General features: G+C 38.9%; 1 protein-coding gene across 1 annotated transcript in view; it reads right to left on the bottom strand.

The window, feature by feature from the left end:
- The window catches only part of TMEM244 (transmembrane protein 244), a 28,956-nt gene extending 2,069 nt beyond the window's left edge, over positions 1-26,887 (bottom strand). The window contains exons 1-4 of the mRNA XM_008568713.1: positions 26,772-26,887; positions 6,690-6,775; positions 4,496-4,569; positions 659-784 (exon numbers count right to left, since the gene is read on the bottom strand). Coding sequence (XP_008566935.1) covers positions 659-784; positions 4,496-4,569; positions 6,690-6,775; positions 26,772-26,804 — 319 coding nt within the window. The 5' untranslated portion in view covers positions 26,805-26,887. The remainder of the gene's footprint in view (positions 1-658; positions 785-4,495; positions 4,570-6,689; positions 6,776-26,771) is intronic.
- Positions 26,888-27,404: the final 517 nt, after the last annotated feature.

A 27,404-nucleotide genomic window follows, 5' to 3' on the forward strand; every position in this document is an offset into this window, starting at 1 on the left:
AAAAAACCGGGGGGGGGGGGAGGGGAAAATTTAAAAACCCCAATTTTTTTTTTTTTTTTTTGAAGCTCTTACAACGAGAAAATGGAGGGGACACATCTGGGTGGGAGGGGGCAGAGGGAGGAGGGAGGGAGGTTTTGGTGATGGGACACAATAACTAACTACATTGTATATTGACAAAATAAAAAATAAATAAATAAAACAAGGAGATGGTAAAAAAAAAAAAAAAAAAACAAACAAAAAAAAACTACTGTTGGAAGGTTGCAGGTCTCCAAGTACTAGTTTCCTTAGTTCCCAGCAGTTCCCGGTCTTTGGTCAGTTTCTGCCTAAGAGAAGGATTTTGGAGGAAAAATATTCTTTAGAGAGGCAAACTCTGTACAAGTTGATGACATGACGAATGTGAAAAGAGTATAGGAAACACCTTCAGTACAGTTCTGAATCGGAAATGGAGTTGCCAAAACCTCTCCGAGAAGAGGGTACAAGAACTCGGTGGGGGAGGAGGAGGGAGGGGAGGGGTGACAAACTCTCATCATCAGTTTTTATAATCCAGCCATCATAGGAGAACAGGCATACAACACAGTTTTGTTCTTAGGAAGTGACTTAGGTACAACCTCAGATTTAATACAGATTTTCTCTGTTTTTGTTATTTTATTTTGCTCACCAGTTGAAGTGATGGCAACATGAAGAATAGTTACTGAGATAGCGTAATCCCAAACCCATTCTTCCACAACCAGAACGAAAAGCAATCCACAAACAAAGTAGGTGACTTCTGTTGAGACTAAAATAACTGCAAATGAAAAGAAGAATATAATTATTTGGACTAGAGCAACTAACAATTCTGAAATACAACTAGGAACAAGACCATGAAATCTTAGTCTGGGAAGAAATTTGGGTAAGAATTTTTTAAACATTCCATCTCAACAATACTCACATTTGAGTAAGAACATTTAATATACGGCATCTCTTAGGAATCCTTAAATTTATAGAGAATAACAACATGTAATTTCTGTTTCTTATTTTGCACTTAACATTTTAGAAGGTAAAATACAATAAAGAAAAGTTAAAATGTAACCAATATACATGGGTCTTTAATTGGATTGCAAATCTCATTTTAAAAAATATTACAAACTAATGAAAAAATTCAGTTCTGAGTTTTCGGAAATGAAAAAAAAAAATGTAAGCGTCTACTGAACTATAATGTTTCTTTGGTACCAAGCACTACCTAACTGGGAAATGAGTTCCTTTATGTCTTTGTAATCAAATGGTATGCTCAGATTGTCATCTGGGAAATATAACCAATAACCATGGATGAAAGAAAGCTTCATACATGACAGATGTGGATGGAGGCACTCTTCTAAATTCACTGGTTATACACAGAGTGGTTTCCCTGAACGTGTATAAAAAACTGTTTATAGGTCAGGACCACAAATCTCTAAAAGCTCTGAACATGTGAAGGGTCAACCTTTTGCCTCTTGTCTTTGATATGGATCTTTAAGACTATAGTAGTTTCAAGGGATTGATCCTTCAAACTTTAAAGTGACAAATATATGTGATATACCATCAAGGTCCCTTTTATAAATGATAGCACTTTCCATAAAAATTACCTTTCTTTCTTTATAAAACACAACAAATGATTGTTATATTCATATGATTCAGAAATCAATAATTCTAGGGAGGCAAACAATTTTCAAAGTAAAAAAAAAATCACTTTATTTCCTATTGTGCAGAAATAATTAATTAACTAGCAAGCCAGTGATTGCCTAATGGATAAGCAAGACACTAAGTCAGTCCCAGGTGCCAACTTTTTAAAGGCCTCACACTTATTCCTCTTCAATTCTATTTAATGCAACAGCTTTCAAAAGTGGAATGAAGAATTCATACTAAGTCCTTCTATTGCATGGAATTTCCTTTGACCAATACAGATCAGTTCAGTCCTGCCCCCTAAAACTGAGGAAGGAGCTGTCCTGTTGTATCATATCGACCTCTTCCTATCACACTTTACTCCTTCCTGCTCCATTACACTTTGTAATGTGTCACATTACAGAGCCTCCACATTGTTATAGGGAAACAGAGATGCCTACTTGTCATCATTTAGGGATTTTCTAGGTTAACCTGCAGCTGCTTGAAGATAGGAATTTTAGTCTTGTGCAAGCTGTATTTGCATGTATTGACAGAGAATACCTATGTTTCGTTTATGATATAAAAGAAAGCAAGATTTAAAGGACGTACTACAAAATTCAAAGTCAGGATAATAGCATTGTAGTCCTGCCTTTACAGTTTAAGAGTTATAAGACCTCGAGCAGGATTTTAACCTCTCGATCAGTCTGCTTTCCTTCTCCATAAACTGGCAAATGGAGTACTATCTTATCAACATTGAAAAATTGTTGGGAGGATTTTAATTTAAAATGAAAGGAATTTGTAAACTATTCTCTGCAATGCAAAAGACAGATCCTAGTAATTATTATAACCGGATTCACACTTTCTAGTGTCCTTGCTAAAACTGATCTCCCGGGTGACAAAAATCATTGAAACAGACAAGAAACCTGACTCTAAATACACGCCCAAGACCCTGAGATTATTCTTATATTTTTATCTCCAAGATTAAACAAGTCTAGATTCTCAAAGCAACAACTTTGAAGAGTTATGACAAATATCTTCCCAAGCCCCAAATTAAAGATCTAATAGACTAAGGGTTTATTGATATCTTTGTACAAATGTTCATGTTTTATGAGAAGAAAGGACTCTGTAAACTGTGCCAGGCATCCTGGGGATCTCCACTAATCTCTGCTCCATAAAATCACAGCCTTTCCCAGTAAGCCTGTGACGTTGTCCTGCCTTCACTGGCTGCAAAAAGGCAAGAATTAAATAATAACAGTTGAGTTTTAAATCTTTCCCCCTACCCAGCACACGCACACATGGTCCATACTTAACTTTACTGTGATTATCTCCTTATCATTTGTGCATAGTCTTGGTAAAAAAACTAGGGAAGTGCCTGAAGAGAAAGTTAAGACAAAACAACCTCTCGTATCTTCTTAGAATAAAAGTCTCTTGTGCTTACATATTCTTTGCAATCCAAACTTGAATCAATAATGGCACCAAACAAGGTGACCCATGTGAGGAGGCTGTTCTAAAGCTTTTTATTTGAATCCAGTAATTCTAACTGACCAAATTTCCTTTACAAATCGTATATGAAATTTGGTTTATTTGGCCTCCAGCAATTTTTGTATATTTGAGCATTTGTCCCCCCAAAAGATTGTTTGATGGTTTTCTAAAGAACTATAATGTGTAAAGAATTGGTAGCACATTAAAAAAAAAAAAGTAGGGAGAAATTTAACACAATGTTAAGAGTAATTATACATAGAAAGTAAGTTTGTAATTTATGTTCTTTTTCTCCTTTTTACTTGTAGGTATTTTCTAAGCTTTTATAAATAAACCTGTTTTATTTTATAATGGAAAATAGCATTAAAAATTTACTCTTCTAAAGATGGGCAAACTCACCATGAACATCCCCAAAACAAGTATGTTTGACTATATCCCACACAAATAGGCATTATTGTTAATATACATAAGGCTTATGAATATACTAGATATTAATAATTATGAACATACTAGGTATTAAATAATAATTATTTACTCAACAAAAATGCTAAATTTAAAAGAGGTAAATTTAGTCCTAGTATATTCTTTTTTACTGTTCTTTCTTTGACACAAATTCTATACTATTTGGGGAAGAAAAATAAAACAAAGCAGAAATGTACAAAGCAGAAAATGAAAGTTCTCTGTCATTGCAGATGGGAAATAACAGTTTGTTGCATAATTCACCAAACTTCTTATCACTGACATCATGTATTTCACTATTTTACGAAAATTAAATTATAGCATACGAACTCTTTTGTAGTTTATATTTTCTATTTTGTAAGTCATGAACACTTTTCTACATCAGTGCATTAAGTCATTCTTCCTTTTCTTTGAAAATATTTAATGCACAGAAATTCATCCAGAATATCTCGAAAGAAAAATTCATATAAGAATTTTAATTCCCTTCCTCTATTTATTCCATCCTACTCCATCTCCTAGGAATAGCCACTTTAAAATTTTGTTTGGCATTTTTCTTTTTTTTTTTTTTTTCTTTTTGTCTTTTTTCGTGTCCGGCAACGGATCACAACCCTCAGTGTCGTGCCCGTACCAGACCGGGACCGGCAACGGGATCGCAACCCTCGGTGTCGCGCCTGCACCTCGCTCAGCCAGTGAGCGGGAACCGGTCTGTATGTGGGATCCGAACCCTCAGCGAGAGTGCTGCTGCGCTCCCAAGTGGCGCACTGTAGCAGTGTGCCACCGGGCCGGCCCTGGCATTTTTCCTAATTAATTTTTGAAGTCAGGTATAATATACAGATGACTGAAAGAAAGGCCTGATATTTTTAAAAATCTTATTTTTTAAAAATTTTGATTTTGGGAGGCAGCTACCTTACTGACAGGATTAAAATTTTTAAAAAATTACCTTTATAATTTGTGTTGAGCCACGAGGGATTTGTTTTGAAATCAAACGGTGCCAGGATATCCAACTCATGTACCCTAAAGATGTTACAAATAAAAATAGTTTACTCAAGAGGAGACAGTTCATAACTGCATACCAAGGCATTGCACATCGCTATTCACATACAAGGATAAGTCATTAGATTCACTCACTTTTGGCACATTTAAAAACTGGCTGACTTGAAAGGCAGCCAAATAATATCTTGTCCACATTGTCTTCTTTGTCCATTGAAGTCTACTTTGTCCACCAAGTAGCCTTAATTGTATGTGGGCTCTCAGCTATAATCTTTGTAATTTCTGCCATCAAACATGGGAGGAGAACTTCACACCATGGAGATAGCAGAGGTGAGGAAGGTTCTAATCCTGATGGTGTTATAACTGTGCACTTGAGCAACTCACTGACCCTCTCTGAGCTTCCATTTATCTATAAATTGAAGAGTTTAATTTCTGAGATATCTTCCTGTTCTAAAATCTGAGTCTATATAATACATACCTGGACTTTTTACTGTACCCAAGTTTGTAGCTATGTGCAGATGGTCAACCAGTTAGCTGCCTCCTGGAGCCTTAAGGTCAAATTATTTCAAATTCCTTGCCTCTGATGATTCACATTAACTACAAACCCTTGAAATCCCATGCTCATAGAGCCCTGCAGAGTCTTATCTCTTCCCTGCTCCAGGCATGGCCTCACCATTTCCAGTCCCAGGCAGAGGCTGAGACTGCATAGGTTTTCGTGCAAGCGTCCTGAATAACATCTTTCCATTGCAGAGACGGGTAAAAATTTTTGGTATTAATTTACATATTGAAATAGAATTCTTTGGTTGCACAATAAAAGTAAATTGTATAAACACGTAACTTCTAGAAAATTATTTGGAAATATACATAGTCTATTTCAAGGCAATCAATTTATTGGCAACTTAATTTGTACAGAAAAAAAAGTCAACCATAGCAAGACAGAAGATTATTGGAAAAATGTCTCACACTTACATAGAAGTGATAACATTAAAAATACATGTATTATCTTATTTTGTCCTCACGATAACTCTTTTTTGATTATTTCCTCCATTTGACAAATAAAGACACTGAAATAAGAGAAGCTGCGTGGCTTGGTCAAGATGATCCAAGAAGTTGGTAAGAACCTGGGCCAGAATGCAGGTCTCCTGAATCCCAGTTCACAGTTATTTCCAGTATATATCAAAAAATATTTAAATTGGATGTAGATTATCTCTAAACCCCCTTCTAGGATAAACTTCCTCAGATTCCAATACCAGCCTAGGGAGTCACAGTTTCATTTTCTTTCCACGATCATCCTCCAAAGAGGGAAGAAGAATCCTGCCTGGCTCTACACATTTCATTTGATGATTGTTACTTTACTTTTACCATTTTCAAAGATGGAACATTTGCTTATTTTCACTTTTAAAAAAAAGTGAAAGTATACACCATTAAATAAAACACTTCCTAAGCTGAGAGTAGAAAGATGGTTCCCAGAGGCTGGAAAGGATGGTGACAGGTTGGTTAACAGATACAAAAATACAGCTACATAGGAGGCATAATACCTACTGTCCTACAGCACTGTAGGGTGACAACAATTCACAACAATTTATTGTTTATTTTCAATTAGCCAGAAGAGAGGATTTAGAATGCTTCCAACACAAAGAAATGATAAATATTTGAGTCAATGGGGGAAAAAAAAATCAGTTGTTGTCAAGGTTTCAGGGGAGGGGCGGGGAGGGATGGGATAAAGAGGTGGGTCACGGAGCATTTTTAGGGCAGCAAAACGATTCTGTATGATACTGTAATGGCAAATACATGACATCATACATTTGGCAAAACCCATAGAACTGAACAACACAAAGAGAACCCTAATGTAAAATTGAGTGAATAATAACATGTTAATATTGATTTATAAATGTAACAAATGTACCACACAAATGTAACATGTTAATAACAGGAGAAACTGTGGGGGGGGAGGGGTAGTGGTATATGAACTGTCTGTACTTTCTGCTCAATGTTTCTGTAAACCTAAAACTGCTTAAAAATAAAGTCTCTTACTTAGGGAAAAATCCACATCCTTCAATCCCTAAAGACATATCATATATTAAATATAAACTCCTTTTATATTTAGTGTTAGCTTTCCTGTTAGAAGACAAAGTGCTACTTACTTGAGTATCACACAGCACATGCTCAGAGACACATAGTACACCGTGTAGAACAGGGAGACACATAGAAGAAGATTCAGCAAAACCACCTGTGGAGACAGCAGGCATGAGATCCAAGAGCCTCGGCTTTTTCACATGGTTGTTGGGAACTAGCTTGACAAACAAAAAATGATGAATGGCTGCTAGATAGTGGTGACTAGCCTTGTATTGCTTGGAGACCCCTGGTGTGGGAAGGACTTCACAGTACACGAGGAAAGTGTTGCTGACCAGAGGCTGGCATATTACACATTTGCACCAAGGATTAACGGTGTATATATCCATATCACTTGCCCTCCATCCACTAGAACAACTTCCTAAATGCCAATATTTATATTTTAACTTTTCAAAATGATTTTAAATCTCAGCTGTAATAATAATAAAAATACAAGAACAGGTAAGAAATTTTGAAAAATGTGAACAAACCCTTCCCCCCCACATAACAACATAATAATTAAACATGTGTGTAAGAATTTACAGAGCAATTGGCTAAAACAAAATAGATGGTCCTAAAATGGACTCTTCCACATCTGAGATTTAAGAGGGAAACATTGCAGATAAATGGGACCAGATGCATTATTCAACAAATGTTTTGTATAAATTGCCTGACTTCTAAACAGAAAAATCCCATTAGACTACAGTCTTATACCAGAAACCACAATAAATTTCAAATAGACTAAAGGCTTAAATGCCAAGGAACAGGTTGGGAGAAAATATTTGTAACATATATCACAGACAAAGAATTAATATCTACAATATATAAACTCATACAAATAAAAAGACAAACAAACCAAGAGAAAAATAAAGTGTAGGCAGTTCACATGAAGAAAATCTTAAAAAGCCAATAAACAATAAAACACATGATGAACTTCACTATTAATCTTTTAAAATATGTTCTTATGAATATAACAAAAATTTCAGCATTTCACATGGGAATTTTTCAGTTTATTCTTTCCACTTTTGAATTTTTTTTAAAAAAATCATTTTTGTTTAACCAAAATGCTAACACTTTAGGATAATCTTTTTTTTTCTGAATGACCAATTGACCAAATATACCAAATCTTTTCATTGGCCTGGGTATAGCAGGAACACTCTGCTAGAGGCAAAAGGAGAAGGTAGTACAGAGCATACCACAGACAATTGGCTGAATGGGCTAATTTTTTTTTTTTTTTTTTTGCTTTTTGTCTTTTTTTTCCGTGTCCGGCAACGGATCGCAACCCTCAGTGTTGCCCCCGTACCGGACCGGGGACCGGCAATGGGATCGCAAGCCTCGGTGTTGCTCCCACGCCTCGCTCAGCCAGTGAGCGGGAGCCGGTCTGTATGTGGGATCCGAACCCTCGGACGGGAGCGCCGCCGTGCTTCCCAAGCAGCGCACTATCCAGTGCGCCACTGGGCCTGCCCTGAATGGGCCAATTTACAGATTTACCAAGAACTTGCTTCTCTCAACTATTTAGAAATGGGTGACCCATCAGGCCTAAGAGGGACACAGGAAGCCAAAACTCCAAGGTTCTGGGAGGTAAAAAATTTTCCCCCATTCCCTGACCCCACACCATCTTCAATACCTCCTACTCTTTGCCTGTGCCCCCCAACACCTTCCCACTAAGTCTCTTCTCTCTCTGCCCCTCATTTGCCCCTTGGTTTTTCACACTCCTTGTCCCTTAATCTCTCCTCCCTCATGACCCTCAGTCTCTCTTTGCTCAACCCTTGGTATCCTCCCGCCCATGTTTCTCATGTTCTTCCTAAGACCTTCTTGCCCTTGTGGCCTTATGATGGCTGACACAACACTTTTTAAAGGAAGAAGTAAAAGGATGGGCAAAAGAGAACTTCTTCCCACAATTCTCTTTCATTTATGAGAGAATAAAAATCTTTCCTAGGAGACACCATTATGTCTCACTGACCACCACTGGGCCAGGTGCCCACTCACTGAGCAATCACAGGCAAAGAGTAAAAGGGTTTGGCATGAGAGGTTTAGAGCATATTTTGAAAAGTCATACTTTTTGTAGATAATTACTTTTTTCCACCTGAATTGTAAATCTAGATTTTCAAATAATTTTTCTATCAGCAACTTGCCTCTAGTAACTTTTCTAATGTAACTCTACACAGCCTATAGAACTAACTTTCTAAAAGACAGTCATGACCATGACATTCTCCTGCTTGATATCCTTCTGTACCCCACACTGTCATCAGGATTCAGTCACCCATTTTTTTAATCTGACGAATAGTCACTGAGCAAGCAGCAATGCAAAGTGAATGGGATGTGGTCCCAGCCATAGAAACCCAGTCTAGCAGGTCTTCTTAAATGTACAAGTGTAAGACCTTGAGCGCCTGTTAAAACAGACTGTTGGGCCCCAGCCCCAAGTCAGCGATTCTGACTTGGTACATTTGGGGTGGGCACCAGAAATTTGCATTTCTAGTAAGTTCCCGGGGATGCTGTGATGTGGAGAAGGGGTCTGGGATGGTCCGGTAGTCCGCCTGAACCCACCTCATCTTCTTACCATTTTCTTGACTCCGCCACAGGAAAGAATTCAAGAGCAGAATCACAGTAGAAAGTGAGAACGGGTTTAATGTAACAAAGAAGGGATACAGATTTCACAAAGAGAGCGAGGCCTAGCTGCAGAGACCCATCAGGGCCCAGTCCAGGTGGAATACAAAGTAAGAAATACGCCCTTAAAGTCTAGTACAGAGTGCAGGCTGGCTCATGACAGTGAGCAGCGGCCGGCAGAAAGTAAGTTTAATACAAAAGAAAGATACACATCTCAGCCACCAAAGCATGGGTTGGCCCCGGGAAAGTGAGCAACACCTTCTGCCAGGATTCAACTTCTATAATCTCTCTATCTAATGCATATTCATGCTATCTAATGAATATAAATTCCACTTTACTGAGCATGCCTAGCCACTGGATTTGCATCCAGTCAGCCCCCTGAGGTCTTTCACGTTGGTCCAAAAATTAGGTCCAACCAGCAACAGTAACACCCCTCTAGGGGACAGCCTAGAGGAGGGCCCTGGGACCTCGGGGAGTCAAACCCGGAGGTTTGTCCTGTAACCCGAGCCAGGGAAACTGAGCACCTCTTGCCTCAGCTGGGTCTGCTGCCCTACGACCACGCTTTGAGAACCACTGATGTAGAGGCAAGAAGGATGAGTAAACAGATGGCTGCAGTGCGGAGTAAGAGCTAGAGCGGGGAGTGGACAGCACGCGGTGGAAGCCCAGGGGAGAGGCCAGCGGAGGTGCGCAGCGTGCATGCGTGCACGCGGAGGGAGCGCCAAGGGGCGTTTCTCCAGAAAATGTCCCACGATAACGTTTATGGCAGGGGTACTGTGTATTGGGCACCACGTGTGCGTTTCCTCATTTAATCCTTATAAAAATGCTGAGTGGTAGGTTCTATTACTATTATTCCTGTTTCAGAAAGAAAAATGAGGCTCGAAGAGGCTTAGGTACTTTTTCAAAGTTGGACTCGGGTTGTCACAGGCAGGAGGAGAAGCTCTTGCAAAGACGTGGCTGGAGCTAACCTTGGGGGAGCAGGACGTTTAAAGAGTTAAGGTCAGATCAAAGAGGGAATTTTATTCCTCGAGGAGTTTTGAATGTCTCTCAAGGCCGTGGGAAACTGTGACAGATTTAAGGAGCAGTGGAGATTGGAGAGGGGCTATTAGGTAGGGAAAGCGTTTAAATGGGTTTGTAACATCTTAGAGGAGCAGTGGAAATGGAGAAGAGGACAGATGTGTGAGGTCTTAAGGAAGTAGAATAAACGTGTTTTGCAGGCTAAGAGAGAGGGGGCCTTCAATTATATCTACCAATTTTCCATGCTGTTTGACCAGATGGATAATTACAGAAGAAAAAAGATCAGTTCAAAATGAGGGTAATGGTGATTGACGATCTAGTCCAGTGCTGTCCAATAGAAAGAGAAAATTTAAAATTGTATAGGTGGCTTGTATTCTAATAGACACATTCATAAAAATTTTTTAAAAGGTGACATTAATTTTAATAGTATTTATTTAACCCAGTGGATCTTAAATGTTATAACTTTAACATATACTAAATATTAAATATCACTGAGATATTTTATGTTGTTTGTTCATACTACGTCTTAGAAATCCAGAGTGTATTCTATTTACAAAACATCTCAATTCGGACTAGCCACATTTCCAGTGCTCAATAGCCATGTGTGGCTGGCTAGTGGCTGCCATTTTCAACAACACAGATCAAACTTCTGCCTATCCTTCCAGGCTCATCTGCTCAACCCCTGCCCCAAATAGTTGATAATCTAACTAGATTTACTATTTACTGAGGAATTATTATGTGATAATCACTGTACCCCTAGTTTCTCATTTTATCCACCCTTCTCTGTACTCCACCACTATACGCATATATGAAAAACTTTCTGAATTTGGTTGACTATGTTCTGCACTTCACAGATTTGGAAACTGAGGCACAGAGAGGTTAAGAAACTTATCCCAGCTCATGTGGCCTCTGTGTGGCAGGGCTTCAGCCCACATCTACTGGATGTCAGTGCTATTCCTCTTGACCCTGAGCTGTTCTGCCTCCCACCTGGTAGGTTCACCATAAAAGCACGTAGAGTAATCAATTCTAGTTCAACACTTTCTTTTTTAAATTATGGAAACTGAGACTTGGACAGGCTGACTGTGTTCAAGGAGATACATGTATTTAGTGGCAAAGTTGAGATCACACACACACAAAAAATTGAATTACCAAAGGAAAGGCACTTAATAGTGCTGTTCAAAGGACTAAACATATAACTTCACTATGCACTGTAGGAAAAATCCAAAATATGAGAATCAGAATTTGCAGCAGTCTAGATATTTAGCTATCACTAAAATTTTTATTATTCCATTTTATTATTCCTTTAAAAATATATTTGGATCCTGAATCAAACAAACTATTAAAAAAATTATGACATTTAGCTATTTAACCATGATTGAATACTTAATGATGTGAAAGAATTATTATTTCTATAAGGTGTGATAATGGTATTGTGTGTGGTTTTTTTTTATTTTTATTTATTTATTTATTTTTAGTCCTTATTTTTAAAGATGATAGGGAAATATTTTTAGATATAATGTCTGGGTTAGCTTCAAAATAAAAAGGTGGAAAAATAGGTGGAAATGTTGGTGAAACAAGATTGAACATGATTTATTTTGAAGCTGGGTGATGGATAAATGGAATTCATGATACTATTTTATTTAAATTTACATATGTTTACTTTTAATCATAATTTTAAAAAATTTTTAATAATTATATTTAACCAGTAAGCCTACTTACAAACTTTTAAAATATGATTTTATTAATAAATTTGGAGAACACTCCTATTCTTTAGGGGATGGGGTAAGGCGTGACCTTTGTTTAATACCTGTATGTGTAAGGCACCAAGCTAGCCACTTTGCAAACCTTGCCTCCTTTAATCCTCACAATAACACTGCCAGATAGAAAGTATGATCTATATTCATAATAAGAAAACAGTTGCTGGCGATTTGCCTTCTGTGCCCCCCTGGAGTAAAGAACATATGGTCTCAGGGGGTTCAAAAGTACTTTGGGCCATTGAGATGGGGTTGGTGGTGCGAGAAGGGGAATAGGGAGTCAGTGTGCAATTCTATGGACTCGGCAGAATCCCAGGAACCAGAGAGCAGGTTGTTCTGCTGGACTATCCAAGGGCAATGAGGAGGCAGCTAGCTATGCTACTAGCAAGGAGGAACACACCATGCACAGCTCCACAGCATGTTAATGGGGATCCGTGAGGGATCTGTCTGAAGCCAATGGCTCATCTTCCTCCCAGCCGCCTGGCACCAGCCACACAGTGGTCTCCGCGGGCTTCTCCTGCTGACTCTGCTCTTCTCCATATTCCACCCCCACCTTGCAATTTGGTCCCAGGCTCGCCCCCCTGCTACCTCCACACCATCTCCCTCTTCTCTCCTTCCAGACCCGGGACCCCTCAGGTAGGTTCCTGTGGAGAGTAGTCAATCTCTCTCTGGTATTCTCTTTTCAGTCTATTGTTGGAGCACATTTTGTAAGTTAAAACAAAACAAAACACACACCATCAACACTGAATGTTTCTTTCCACTGCATTCCTCTACAGCAAACCTAATTCTCGAGGACAATGTCACCTCCTACAGAGGAAGTGGCAGAAAAGAAAAAACACAAAAACATTTCACAACATTATCATGTATGTGTAGGAAGGTCACCCCCGGTTCTGCTAACTGCTTTGTGTGTACCCTCCTCTTTGGCGCTCCAGCCATGCTTAAGTACATTCTATTCCTGGGAAAGTTCAATGCCATTTCCCGTGCACAACTAACTGCTCCTCTCTTTGAAAAGCTAACTCCCACTCATCGTTTGAAGTCTTAGCTGACACCTCACTTCCTCCAGTAAGTTTCCCTGACTTGTTATTCTCTGTTGGGTGCTAACTTAGCCCTCTTAGTCTGACTGTGGGTAGTAACTGAAAATTTATCATATTCTAATACTGATCAATATAAACACAATTTCTTTATTAAAAAGCTTCCACTTTTTAAAATCTACTCTGAAAGTGAAATAAATGTGCACAAGTCTGCAAATTGAGCTAATTTAAGATATAATAAATGATTTACAAGTTGCTTTCAAAATACTGTCTGCTACAACTAGTCTTTACATTGTCATCTTTTTTTGATCAAAATATTTTGATGCCAACGTTCCTTTTACTGCCCTAAAAAAATAAAGCATTTTTTTTAATAAGTACAAATTAAGGAGGAACTACACCTGTGTAAAAGAGAATAGAGAAAAGTTCCATTTATTTGAGGTTTCAGAATCCTACAAAACCAAGAACAGTATTTTTGTAAGGGCTAGCCTGGGACCTGGACAGAGTCTGAATATGTGCAGGTGGCATCCCTGAGGATTCAGAGCTTCAGTGAACCCTGAATGCTCCAGCTGTGTGACTCACCAAACTGCCTTGCCAGTTTCTATACTGGCTGGACTGGATATAATTCAAAAAGAAAAAGCTCATATTCATTCCATTCTTCTTGAGTTGATAGCCCCCTCTCTTCATTTATCTCTCAAATTTCTCTGTTGTTGCATTTAATAACACCCCACATATCATTTTATGGTTTTTCAAGTAATTGTTAAAAAGTATGGGGTTGAATTGCTCTATGATACCTCATTTTATCTAAGAAGGGACTGGGAGGGAAGAAATGTGTCTATTCTGCTCACTAATATTACGATACTTTGAAAAGTTCGTGGAAAAATAGAATTAAAAGATGATACAAATCTTTCCATGAACTTTTGAAGACCCCTCATATATGTGTAGTTTAGTAATCTGTTTTTGTTGCTTATAACAAAATATGTGGAACTGGGTAATTTATAAAGAAATTGAAATGTATTGCTTACAATTTCTGAGGCTGGGAAGTCCGAAGTCCATCTGGAGATAGTGATAGCAACCCAGGGGTCTCACATTGCAAGATGGTGGAAACAGAGAGAGCAGAGAGAGAGAGACAGACTCTCCTCTCCTTTTAAAGCCCTCAGAACCATGCCCCTGACCCCCATTTTTAATCCATTCACTACTGCAAGGTCCTACAATCCAATCACCTCTTCAAGGCCCCACCTTTCAATTACCATAACAGCATTTCCCACCCTCTTAACAGTTACAGTGGGGGCTAAGTTTCTAATACATAAAACTTGGGGGACACAACTCAAGCTTCAGTGAGTTTTGGGGGGACATAATTCAACCCAGTACATGTAGTGTCTTGGCGTGTTTCCTGGCACATAGTAGGTACTCAAAGAATGTAAGTTGAATGACCCATTACAGTCTTAGGATTGATAGAAGCAGGGCGCTGAAGGACATTCTGGTTATTTAAGGAGCATCTGTTGTGACTGGTCAGAGTCCAGGCCACACTGAATACCACCCCATATAAAAGCAATCTTTGCTGTACAATGAGATAGTGATCAGTCAGCAGATAATTATTGAGTGTTGACATTCTGTCCAAAGCTGTTTCAGACTTCCTGGGGATACAAAGGAAGAAGTAAGATGAGACAAAATAATCACACAGTAAACATTTAGAACAGGCAAGTATACCCAATATCTACACAGCCCTTTAAAGTATACTTGTATAGATCAGCTCACCCATCAAAATAAATACATGGGCTAGGACTATAATCACCTTTTTATAAATGAAGAGATAGATGCCCAGAGAAATTCAGTGATTTTCACAAAGCTGGTCATTGGAGGAGCTGCAATTTTATATCAAGTTTATTGACTCCCAGTAAGAAAGTATACTTTGTGGTTCTGATTATAAGGGCAAAGCTACTCCACGGAAGAGAGAGAACCTAGGTTTCATAAAAGTATAGGCTCTTAGTAAGAATTGCAATGGTTCATACTCTTCATATTCAATATCAGCTTCCATGTCCTTTCAGTGGTTCTCAGACTTTATTATTCTTAACCCTGGTGTCTGCATTTTTACAAATCTCTCTGGTGATGACAAGGCAAAGATCTGCTAAGAACATTGGAATTAGTCTAGGTGATAAACAGAAACCTATGCTTCTCTTAGAGTTTCCCCCTCAGGTAGGATTAAATAGACAGCTGGGAGATCTGGATCCTGAGCTAAATGGGCAAAAGACAAATTTCCCTTTGAAATGAACAAATATAGTCATTTGTTTCACTGATAAAGAAATGCACACTAAAACAACCATGTGACACTGTTGTTCTCCTATGTTGGACATAACTTTGCGCGCATGCGCCCTGATGCGCACGGGCGCCAGTTCATGCGCCCCGTGGCCACCATTTCACTAGCGCTCAACGGCACGTAGCTGCCAGCCTCGCCCTTCCGGGTCCCAGTGATTCAGCAACTTTAGTTCCGTATTCGCGTAAAGCCTCCCCACCACCTCACCCTATCCTTTTAAGCCCTTCTTATTGGCTCTTTGCTTGATCTCTCATATCAAAACCCGCCCTGCCCTTTTTCCCTATATAAGCTGTGCCGCCCTGCAAATAAAGAGAGTTCCGGCTTTGACCACTCTCCTGGCTCGGTGGTGTTCTTTCTCGGCCCCCGGGGAGGAAGGTCCTGGGGGGGAAGGGCCATGCCAGTGACACTCATCATCCCGCTCAGCCCCACAAGGGACCCCCGGCTGGACCGGGGTCTCTTCCCGCTCGGTTTTGTCGGCCTCTGGCTCAGGGAGGCCCGACACTCCTACCAAGTTAGGCAAGATATTTTTCCTTTTACAAAATGTATAACTTTTCTGGTAAATGAAACAGACACTGTTCTAGAGTGCTAGTATTAGTGGAATTTAGTACAAGGTTATCAGAAAGCTAGATTTTATAAAGTGTGATTCTGAATCTAAATATATATATTTCTGTTAGGAAACATAAACGCCTTAATGATGTTGGTTAATGATGAATCTAAATATATATATTTCTGTTAGGAAACATAAACGCCTTAATGATGGTGAAATCATGGGTGATTTCTTCCCCTTTTTCCGTATTTTATAAATTTTTAGTGAAAGAAAGAGAGAGACCTAGTCTAGCAATGAAAGCTTCCATGACTTTGGGCAAGTTACTCTAAGAAATGTTTTTATCTGTAAAATTAGACAGTGGTGTTTTTAACCCTTTTGGGCTTATTTTCTTTTTGAATATCTAATGAAAAATATGTACTGTGGAGAAAAATGCATATACTCACAAACACAGAAAAAACTGTATGCAATTTCAGTGTTTTTGCAGAAATTCAAAAGCCCCTTCCATGGACCCCAGATTAGGAATCCCTAATTTTTAGGGATAATTTCAACTATAACTATATAGGTACTGTGTAGAGTGCATTTAAAGTCCTGTAGAGGAGAGATTTTTTCTACTCTCATTAAGAATTAAAGAAAGCACCAACCTACTCTTTATATCTACAACTATGGAAGATAGTGAAAGCTACTTAAATGTTGTTATAGAACTTGTATTTTAAATTATATTTCAATTTTCAATATGTTCATTAGGCTCCTTCAAGTTGTAGGGAACAGAAAGCTCATCCTCTTAATGGGAATAAAACAAAAATTTCAGAATCAATTAAGGATACTGTCTCAGCAGCTACTCACCTTGTTACCATTCTGGATCCACAATAACTCAGTAGTTAAGCACAAAGTGACATGGACCCAACAGCCACTGTAATAATCTTCCATGCTAGAGCTAAACATTTCCTTTTTGGTTTTTCTTTGTTTCTTCTTCAAACTCTACTACCAACTAACCAACTCCCTCTATCGTGCAAATACACAAGAAGAGAGAATCTGATTACATAAATCAGTCACTCTCTGGTATAGGGTACCGTGTTGGATATAGCTCTGTCAACAGGTGCTGATGGACAGCTGACTGGGCCCTGAGTGCTGCCTTTGAGTCAAGTGAACTTCTCTAAAGCAAACAGGGGTATCCATATTATAGAGTTCATCTCACACATAGCATGAGGACCTATGTAAAAGATATCCCTTACAGAGGTAAGGGATAGTACCCCCCAAAACTTCTTAGAAAGAGCCAGAGAAATCAGTAAGTCTCTGGCATATTTGCTGCTGTTTAACTATTAGTAAGACAAACATCAGGAAAACAAGCTCAGATATAGGCACCTTTAAAACTAATATGGTCTCATTAGTTATGAAGATTAGAATAGTCTGGGGAGATGGGGGGAAGGCGAAATAAATGTTGCTGCTTCCAGCTACTGGGTGGCAGTTTGCAGTCAATTCAGGACTTTACAATTCCTTTCATTACCTGTAAAGTTCAAAAAGATTGAAAATGCTTCAGGGGTGCAGTTGCCTCTTTGATTTTCTAAATTCTGGCTACTGTTGTAATAATATATTCATTAATCAGTCTCAAAAGTAATCAGTACTGTTAAACGATAAAAATATAAACTAATCTGATTATTGAACTAATAGCTATTGTGGAAAATTTGGAAAACATGAAATAAAAAAGTGAAAATCACAAAATGCAATAATCTTACTACTGAGAGAGCAGCACTAGATCCATTATTCAAACAAATCTTAATTAAATTGCTATTAAATAACCAATGGGTTCTTCTGGTCAACATCTGTTGCTTCCAGGGATGAGAAGTAGTGGGGGCTTTATGTCTCTCTCCATTATCCTCAATTCAATATCTCAAAAAATATAAATCTGATAGGAAATATAAATGTCTTAATGGTGTTTGTCTTTAGATGCTGTAATCATGTATTTTCCTTTCCCTCTTTTCTGTATTTTATACATTTCTAACGAAAGAAAAAGACCAGGATTTTTGTTGTATGTTACAATAATAGCAAGTCTTACTTAAAATTGTGCCAAATATAGAAACATTTGTTAGCAAATAGACACAAAGTTATTTGGACAACCTTTTCTTGAAAACTTGGGGAAGGCTCCCTGTCTGTCTTGTAACATTTTGATGGATATCTTGAGTCTGAGGCAGTCACAATGATGTCCTGAAGGCAGGCTCAGTCATCCTGGACAGATGAGTCCACAGATTTGTCCAGGAAGTAGAGGGACAACACAAGAATATGTATGGAGTTCTCTATCTTGGGCACTTCTCTGATGGTATTTATGTTACTGGGCTTTCCAGATTCTTATATTTTGTTCATGGAGGGTAGTGAGGCCTGCTCAATTTTGTACATTTTGTATAAAACACCAGTGGAAAAAAAATAACTTGTTTCTGATGCTCACTAACAAAGTCTCTTGTATAGACTTCAACAATAATTTTTTTTTTTTTTTTTTTTTTTTTTTTTTTTTTTTTGTCTTTTGTCTTTTTTTCCGTGTCCAGCAACGGATCGCAACCCTCAGTGTTGCCCCCGTACCGGACCGGGGACCGGCAACGGGATCGCAAGCCTCGGTGTTGCTCCCGTGCCTCGCTCAGCCAGTGAGCGGGAGCCGGTCTGTATGTGGGATCCGAACCCTCGGACGGGAGCGCCGCCGCGCTTCCCAAGCGGCGCACTATCCAGTGCGCCACCGGGCCGGCCCCAACAATAATTTTTGAATTGCCTGAGAACCTCTTCATGTGTGAGTTCCTGATAAGGGTATTTCAAATGCTGACCAATAGGCATTGGGGAGTACATTGACATTCATTTATGCACACATGCCTCACACTACATGTTGGGAAAATAGAATAATTTAATCAGGCCCCCTCGCCTTGGGGCAGGTTGGGGGTGCTACAGCATTCTTTGTGGACAAGTTGTGTGTGGGTGGAGTTGGTGAACCTGTGCAGCAGTATGATTTGCCTGGCATTCTGCCTTGGGTGGCTGCCACTCCATGCAGCCATGCTTTCCAATCTACGGCTTCCAAGGACCTGTTTGCCGGTTACCTAGCTCATAGACCTGATGTGAAGGGTCTGGTGACCCAGCCTGGCATGTGAGGGGTCTGGTGACCCAGCCTGGCATGTGAGGGGTCTGGGGATCCAGGCTGGCATGTGAAGGGTTTGTGACCCAGTCTGTGAATGGGCTTGAGAGGTCAGTGAGCTCCAGACCCACCCCTAGCTTTACAATTGGAGTCATTGCCAGGATTCTAACAGGGCCAGAGCACTATAATTGGTGTAGTCGGCAGGACTACAGGCAGGAAAAAGAGCTCGACAATTGGTGTAGTCATGTAGCATGACAATTGATGTAGTTGGCAGGATTCCAACATTAGCCCTAGTGCAACAATTGGCATAGTCAGCAGGATTCTGACATTAGCCCTAGCATGACAATTGGTATAGTCAGCAGGATTCTGAGCAGGTACAGGAGCCAAAAGCCCTTGGAAGAAAGAGGAAATGTGGCTACTTTTGAATATGCTCTGCCCTGTGGCCACCTTCCTGCTGACCAGGCTCTGATTGCTGTACAGTGCACTGCAAGGCAGCATAGACCAGGTACTACAATGCAAAACCCCTTGGGAAGGGGAGAAAATGTGGCTATCCTTGAGCATGTGGTGCCCAGTGGCCACTTTTTTTGAGATCAGAGCCTGGCTGCTGATCACTATGCTGCAAACTAATTGAGAATTGCAGCAGAAAGCAGAGTTGTTGGAAACATGGATAAATGTCCTGGAGGATGACGTGCAGTGACTGGCAACTTCTGCTTCTCACACCAAGGAAGACCAACCCAGTGGTGAGTTGGGAGAAACCATGCATCTCCAGGCTTGACCTGTTGTGCATGAGAAATTGAGACAGTAAAGCAGCAGAAACAGGGAGAGCCCATGGCTGCTACAGCTATGGGACCTAGGGGTGGATGGTGTAATGTGCTTTGGAGACAATGTAGTAAACACATGTTGTGTTTGTCTGAAGGCAAAAGGCTCGGAGGGTGCCACTTAAACCCGATGGCTTGATGGGTGCCATATAACCCTGAGAAATGAGTGCCACATGCAGATGGACAGATGACCTGAGGACAGGTGCCCCTGCAGAATTTCAAGTATGTTTTCACCTGGTGAAAAGGTGGAAAAGTTAGTCTCTGTTACTATGCACCTGTCTCGGTGGCAGTGGTTACAGGAGAGCCACAGATATGCACAGGGACAAGGTAGCCACTCCTTGATGGATGGGGTGAATGCAGCTGTTTGAACTGTGGGCGAATGCTGCAAAACTGCCTGAGACTGAGTGACTAGCTGGTGTAAGCCAAGCTGATTGAAGTAATTCAAAAGCCAGAATGTAAAAAGGAAGTAGAGCATAAAGATTTGGAAAATTTGCAGCCTGGCCATGAGGTAGAAAAGTGGAGAGCAAGAGAAAAACGCAAGGGTGAAGCAGATAAACTGTTTGCTAAAGACATTGTCTTGGTGGTGAGGCAGCCAGATGCTAAAAACCAGGACAATGGGAAAAAAGCCCTAAAGGCATTTGAGAAGTTTGGGAGAATGCCCCTTTCATCCTAGAAGAACTGAGTTGTCTTGGAGAACAGACCTGGGGCACTGGTGCCCTCAGCAAACTGCTCCCTGCATCCCAGATGCTCTGACTGTAGCAATCCTGCCTCAGCACCTCCAAAACCTTGCTGGAGTTCACGTTGTGTTAAGTTTGCAGGCCAGCAGTATGTGAGAGCAGTGGAGGCGTAGCAGCCTCCACCTAGACTTCAGAAGATGCGTGAAAAAGTTGGGGGACTCAGGAGGAGACCTGCTGTAGCAGTGGAGCCACTGCAGAGGTCATCTATGGAGCAATGTGGAGGAGAAAAGTGGGGTTGGAGCCCCCACAGAGAACCCCCACTCACAAAATGTCTAGTGGATCCAGGATGGTGGGACTGCCACCAGGAGCCCAGAACCATGGGGCTGCTGGCAGCATGCAGCACCAGCCTGGAAAAGCTGCAGGCACCAGGGCAGCTCAATGGGCTGCACCTGGTGGAGCTGTAGGAGCGAGGTTGCCCAATGCTTTAGAGGTCCAGGTGCTCCAGTGTGATTAACGTTTGCACTGTTTGGGTTTTGGATTTGTTTGGGGGCTGTTTTTCCTTTCTGTCCCTCCCTTCTGGAATGGGAATGTGTACCCAATGTCTGTCCCACTGTATTTTGGAAGTAGATAAACTTGTTTTTGACTTTTTACAGGTTCACGGCTGGAAGGACTTTTGTTTTTGGTCTCAGATGAGACTTTGGACTTTGGACTTTTGAGTTGGTGCTGCAACAAGCTGGAGACTTTGGGGACTGGGATGGAATGTGTAGTGTGTGAATGTAAGGGTCATTTTATCCTCGCTAAGGGAACATCACGGAAGATTCTGAATGCATAGATTTTGAGGCAAGGGGCCCTGAAGGGGTGGATTGTTGGGAAAATAGAATAATTTAATCAGGCCCCCTCACCTCGGGGCAGGTTGGGGGTGGTGCAGCATTCTTTGTGGGCAAGTTGTGTGTGGGTGGAGTTGGCGCGCCTGCGTGGCCCTGTGATTTGGCTGGTGTTCTGCCTCCGGTGGCTGCGGCCGCACAACCATGCTTTCCAAGAATCTGTGGCTTCCAAGGACTTGTTTGCCAGTTACCTAGCTCACACACCTGCATGTGAGGGGTCTGGGGACCCAGTCTGTGAATGGGCTTGAGGGGTCTGTGAGCTCCAGTCCCGGCCCTAGCTTTACAATTGGCGTCGTCAAAGGATTCCGACAGAGCCAGAGCACTACAGTATATTATACTAAAGTATTTTGTGTTTCACACAAAAAAATATTTTTAAAATAGATTTGCTTTTTGTGTTAGTATTTACTTTTTCTCCCTTTAGATGGCTTAAAATCAAATAATGGTCTTTGGAAAAAGATGACCAGGTATAATGTGTAAAGATGATGTGAAATCATAACACATTTATTTCTCAATGGCAGAAAGTGAAGACAAAATTTTCAAAGAACTTCAATATTTTTTCCTAAATTCTCACAAGAGCAAGAACATTCTCCTATACAACCACAAAACCATTATCACACACAAGAAATTTTACCTGAATATAAAATATTGTTTGTATAGAGTCTATATTCAAATATCCCCAGTTGTCCTCAAAATCCAAGAATACTAGAATCAATCGAATTTCACATTACGTTTGGTTGTCATTATCTCTTTAGTGTCATACTCTGAATTTGTCTGATGGTTTCCTCATGATTAGATTCTTTGAAGAAGAATTTCACAAAGAGAATTTTGTATATTTCCCATCATATCTTATGAGGAGACATAATATGAATTTGTCTCACTACTAGTGATGGTCAGTTTGAACACTTGGAAAAGGTGATGTCTGGCAGATCTCTCTATTTTAATTGTACTGTTTGTCCTCTGTGGTTAATAAATAATCTGTGGGGTTGTACTTGACACTGTGAATATCCTGTTACCCCAAAACTTTTTACCCAGTGGTTTTAGCAACTATTAATGTATCTTGTCTGAATCAATTATTTACACTGGTTTGATAAACTGATGATTTTATCATTTTATTTTCCCTTTTAAATTTTAGTAGGCGTTCTTCCATAAAGAGATTTCCCTTCTTGCCCTTGAACTTATTAATTTATATATTTATTATTTATTCATTTATTTTTGGTGACCTATGGTCTTTATTTTCTGTGTCATAGTCCATTACAATTCTTGTTAATGCTACAATTGTCCCAAATTTGAACAGTCTGAACACCTGCAAGGTACCACCTGTATTCCTTCATTTGTTGGACTTCCTTGCTTTCTATCACAACCTAACATTCCAGTGATATACTACTTTTTTCATTAGTGTATTTCCATTGCTCATTGATATCTTTTTCTATCTATTCATGGATCAATACTGCACCGTTTTAATTATAGAAGCTTTATATAGTATGTTTAATATCTGGTAAAGCATCGTGTTGTGTTCTTACCACACATGCACACACACAAAACCAACAAAGGGGCACAAAGAAACTTTTGGAGGTGATGAATATGTCTATTATCTTGATTGTAGTGATATTTTCACAGGTGTTTGCATGTGTCCAAGCTCAAATTGTATACATTAAATATGGGCAGTTTTTTGTATATCAAATTTATAACTCAATAAAACTGTTTAAAAAATATATTGTAAGCCTAGTCACCTCTCATTTTTCTCTTTTTAAAGTTTCTCTTAGCTATTTTTATGTTCATTTTTCCATATAAATTTCAAAATCTACTTGATTACCTCCATAAAACAACTTTGTTATTTTTATTGGGATTATGCTAACTTTATTATTAAGATGGGACTAAATGATAGCTTTATGATGTTTACTCATGCTATCCAAAAAAAAAAAAAAAAAAAATCTCCAAACTTATTCAAGTCCACTTTTACATCTTTCAGAATTTTTCTTTTTCCTCATACAGATTTTACATCCTTTCTGTTAAGTTTATTACTGAATAAATTCTCTTTTTGCTACTAATGTAACCAAAATTTTATCTTCCATTAAATTGTTTAACTACCTATTATTTGTATATAGAAAGGTTTCTGATTTTCATATATTAATTTAATAGTCGATTACCTTACTAAATTGTTTTGTTGTAAATCTCTTGGATTTTTTAGATATACTGCAATATACTTCTATTCCAATTCTATGGGGTTTTGTTTTGGTTTTTTTCCTGGTCTGAATGAATTGACTAGTATCTCTAGTATATTTTTAAACAGTAGTGGAGTTAGTAGATATCCTTAACCTGATCTTGGCCTTTCTGTGAATGTCTCTAGTATTCTCCAGTAAGTAATATACCAGCTTTAGGACTGCAATATATTTGTGTGTGTGTGTGCATTTGTGTGTGTGTAAACACTAAAGAAGTCATCAATTACCATTTTATTTAGTGTTTTAATCAGGAATGGTTGTCAATTTTTGTTAAAGGCAGTTTTACCATGTATGTTGATGATCATATGATTTTTCCACTTAGATTTATAAACATAGTAAATTTTGTTAGTAGACTACCTAATATTGAACCATTCTTACATTTTTGGAAAAAAAATCACTTGGTTATTTTGTTTTATTTTTACAATGTGTTCTTGGAGTCTGTTGGCTAATATGTTATTTAGAATTTTATTTCCATGTTCATAAATGAGATTGATTTGTAGTTTATTTTTTACACTGTCTTTATAAGGTTTAGGTGACCATGTAATTGTTTCATAAAAATACCTTACTGGTTTTCTTCTTTTTCTATACTCAGAAACAATTTAAGTAACATTGGGAGTGTGTGATCTTTGAAGATGTGGGAGAATTCCCCTGTGAAATCTAGGCCTAGTCCTTTTATAACAACCTCCATTTATTGTATGAAAACTGGAAGCCTTCATGTGATTTTGCAAAGCAGAATGCTCCCATTACCTACAATAGCTTTATTCTTCTTTACAGAGCAAAAAGCTGTATAGTGGTATTCTCAAGGTCTAGCTTATATATCATCTGCCCACCCCACCCTCCACTCCTGGAAAGAATCAATCCCTTATTTACTTATTTTTCTTCTGTAGCATTATGTATATGTCTTACTGATCTGATCACATTTGTGTTGTAGCATACTGATTTATAGAGGTGCTCATTTCTCCAGCCACTCAACGACAAAGACACTGATTTAATCATGTTTAATTCTCCAGCCCCCAAAATATTGGTTAGCCCTTGGTAGATGTTCAGTAAATATATTTTGAATAATAATAATGGAAGGAAGGAAGAAAATAATAAAAGCCTACTCCCATGGGAACCATAGTCCATTAATAACGAAAGTGAACTTTAGGTCAGATTCACTAGGATTTCTCTCCCAGTTCCTCACTGGGAAGTGTATGACGCTGGCCAGTTACTTTCTGATTTTGTTCTACTTGTTTATAAAGTATAGAAAAAATGTCATAGGTGTTTTATATCCAGAACATGGTTAAAATTCCTAGCATCAACTACTGTATGTGTTCAACAGATAACACTTTCCGTTCTACTTCTCCTCATGGGAAAGCCTGATTTTTAGTTCTTTGGACAATTCCTAGAAAAATCACAACATATAGCTCTCTCACTTCTAGGATTACAGCCCAGGATCCAGCCTACTAATAGCAGTTCCCTCTGAATGTGCCCATATGGATGAAATTTTTCAGTTCAGAAATGCAGGAATATGTTATGCCTTTGAGCTTTTTACACAAAACATTGATTTTACAGGGGAAAGTTTACTTTAGTTTCCTGCAGTTACGAAATGTGTATCCTACTGGAGTAGAATACAATGTATTCTGAACAATACATTGTATTTTGAACAACAATTTAGCAGTCCTCATACCTGGGCTTACTTCCCAGTTCTTGTGCTATTTTCCCAGACAGCAAATTCATTAAATGGCTGTTGGCCATGGCTTTGCCTTGAGTCAGCTTTTCTCTCATTTAGAGTATAGAGATGGGGGGATTTAATTAGCCCAATGCCTGGCACACTGCATACACTCAGTAAATGTTTGTTGAGTCTTAGAGTTATCTTTAGATGAAGGTCATTTTTTTGTTATTACTATTAATTTATGAGTATATCAGTAATTCCTGTGCTAATAATATTGACAGTGAACAAGGACTGAAAAATTAACTCATAACCTATAGGAATGTATCATAAAAAATTCAGATTTTTAACAGCCCACCTATTTTGAACATATTTACTATTGATCTAATATTCTAAGGCAGTGATTTAAACATAGAGCCCTGAGATTCCAAAATAGTGAAGAATTGCAGCAATTATCTGGATATTTCCACTACAAACAGCATGTGTGTGTGTGTATAAGCCCAGACTAAATATAGAGTCCCCATTCTTTGTGTAAGCTACTTAAGAGAAAGGATATTATCTTTTAATTGTTATCTCTCCAGCAAAAGTTATTATTGCTAGTTTAATCCCAAAACTATGTTAAATTATGAACAGTTTAAAATTTTCTTAAAAATAAGTTTAAAAAAAATATTTTCCCTGAAATGTTTTTACTGACCTAGAAAATTCTTAGCTGTTGCAACACTCAACATTTCTTACTGATGATGTATGTGGTGAGGATAGCAATGAGCAGAAAAAGCTTGCAGAAATACACACAGTGCTGATATTTTACTAAAATTAATGTAGCACTAATTCATAATCATAATTTAATTTTTAAGTAAAAATCTGATTTTCCAGGGTGTCATTCCCTTAAAACTGGCTCTTTATAGGCCCAAAGCCTATGTGAATTTACACAGCTGCTTTGAGGCTTTGCATATTTCCTTCTTTTAGTTTCTTTGATTTTTTTTTTTAAGGGGTATTTTTTACACTGAAATAAAACACAACTATTAACACTAGCCTCAGGGGAAAAAGAAACTAACAAACCTACAGCCCTACAGCTTAAAACGTTTCAATACTTTGCCTTTAAAATCTTGCACATCCTTTAGAAGTTATAGAATAAAAGCCAACCCCTGAAAAAATAATTTAAAAAAAAAGATTGAGGACAAACTGTCAGGATTTCAGAAAACAATTGCAGAAGTGCAGGTGTTAAAACTAGAGAGCTTGTTTCTGAGCAAAATGGTACCTCCTGAACAGCCACTATTTACATGTTTTAGAATCTTTTCTCGAGCACGGGCGCCTCTATATTGCCACCATCCCCACATGATGCAAGCAGTGCAGCAGAATGTTTTTGGTATGGTACCCAGCCAAAAGTGAAACAAGTTGCCTACTGACAGAGAGGCCATTTATAGAACATATTCATTTCCACTAGTGCTAGGCAGCAACTGAAAGGCCATGCAAAGAAGCAATTTCTCTTTACCTTGCTTGGAGCAACTCTGACCTGGAGAGCCATGTACACATCCTACTTCAAGGAGGTGATGTAAGTCACCCTCCTTACATCGATGACATCTGGAAGAAGAGAGAATTGTCACTGTGAGCTTTTCAATTACTCCTGGAGACTAAGTGTGAGACGCAGTAGTGCAGGATGATTGGATTACACAAAACGAGACAGAAGCCATCTGTGAGCCACGTGTAAGCTGCTGAGTGCCAAAATGAACATCCTTATTAGATGGCTGAATTCTCATACCATTTGTAGTTTGGTCAAATTTGAAAGCTGAGTTGATTGTTTTTAGACAGTGCTGCAAATAAGCAGGGACTTGGAATTCTCCCTGGCTGCATGAGTAATTACTGTCTCATACTTAAATTAGAAACATGGGTTTTCAGTTAGGAGGTCTTGAGATTGTCTCCAGAAGGATGCTTCTGCCATTCATATTGAAGCATGGCCTGTCCTCTCTGGTCCACTTGCAAAGGCCACAGGCTTCTGGAGAAAGAAATCATTAGTCCCTTTCATATCATGACAAAGAATATAAAAATTCTGACTTTCTCTTAGGAAATAGAAGGGTTCTCATGCTCTAAAATAACTGCCTTTATACAGTCAGTGAAATGTTTTCAA

Source organism: Galeopterus variegatus, unplaced genomic scaffold, assembly GCF_000696425.1.
Source record: "Galeopterus variegatus unplaced genomic scaffold, G_variegatus-3.0.2 Scaffold434, whole genome shotgun sequence".
Lineage (NCBI taxonomy): Eukaryota > Metazoa > Chordata > Mammalia > Dermoptera > Cynocephalidae > Galeopterus > Galeopterus variegatus.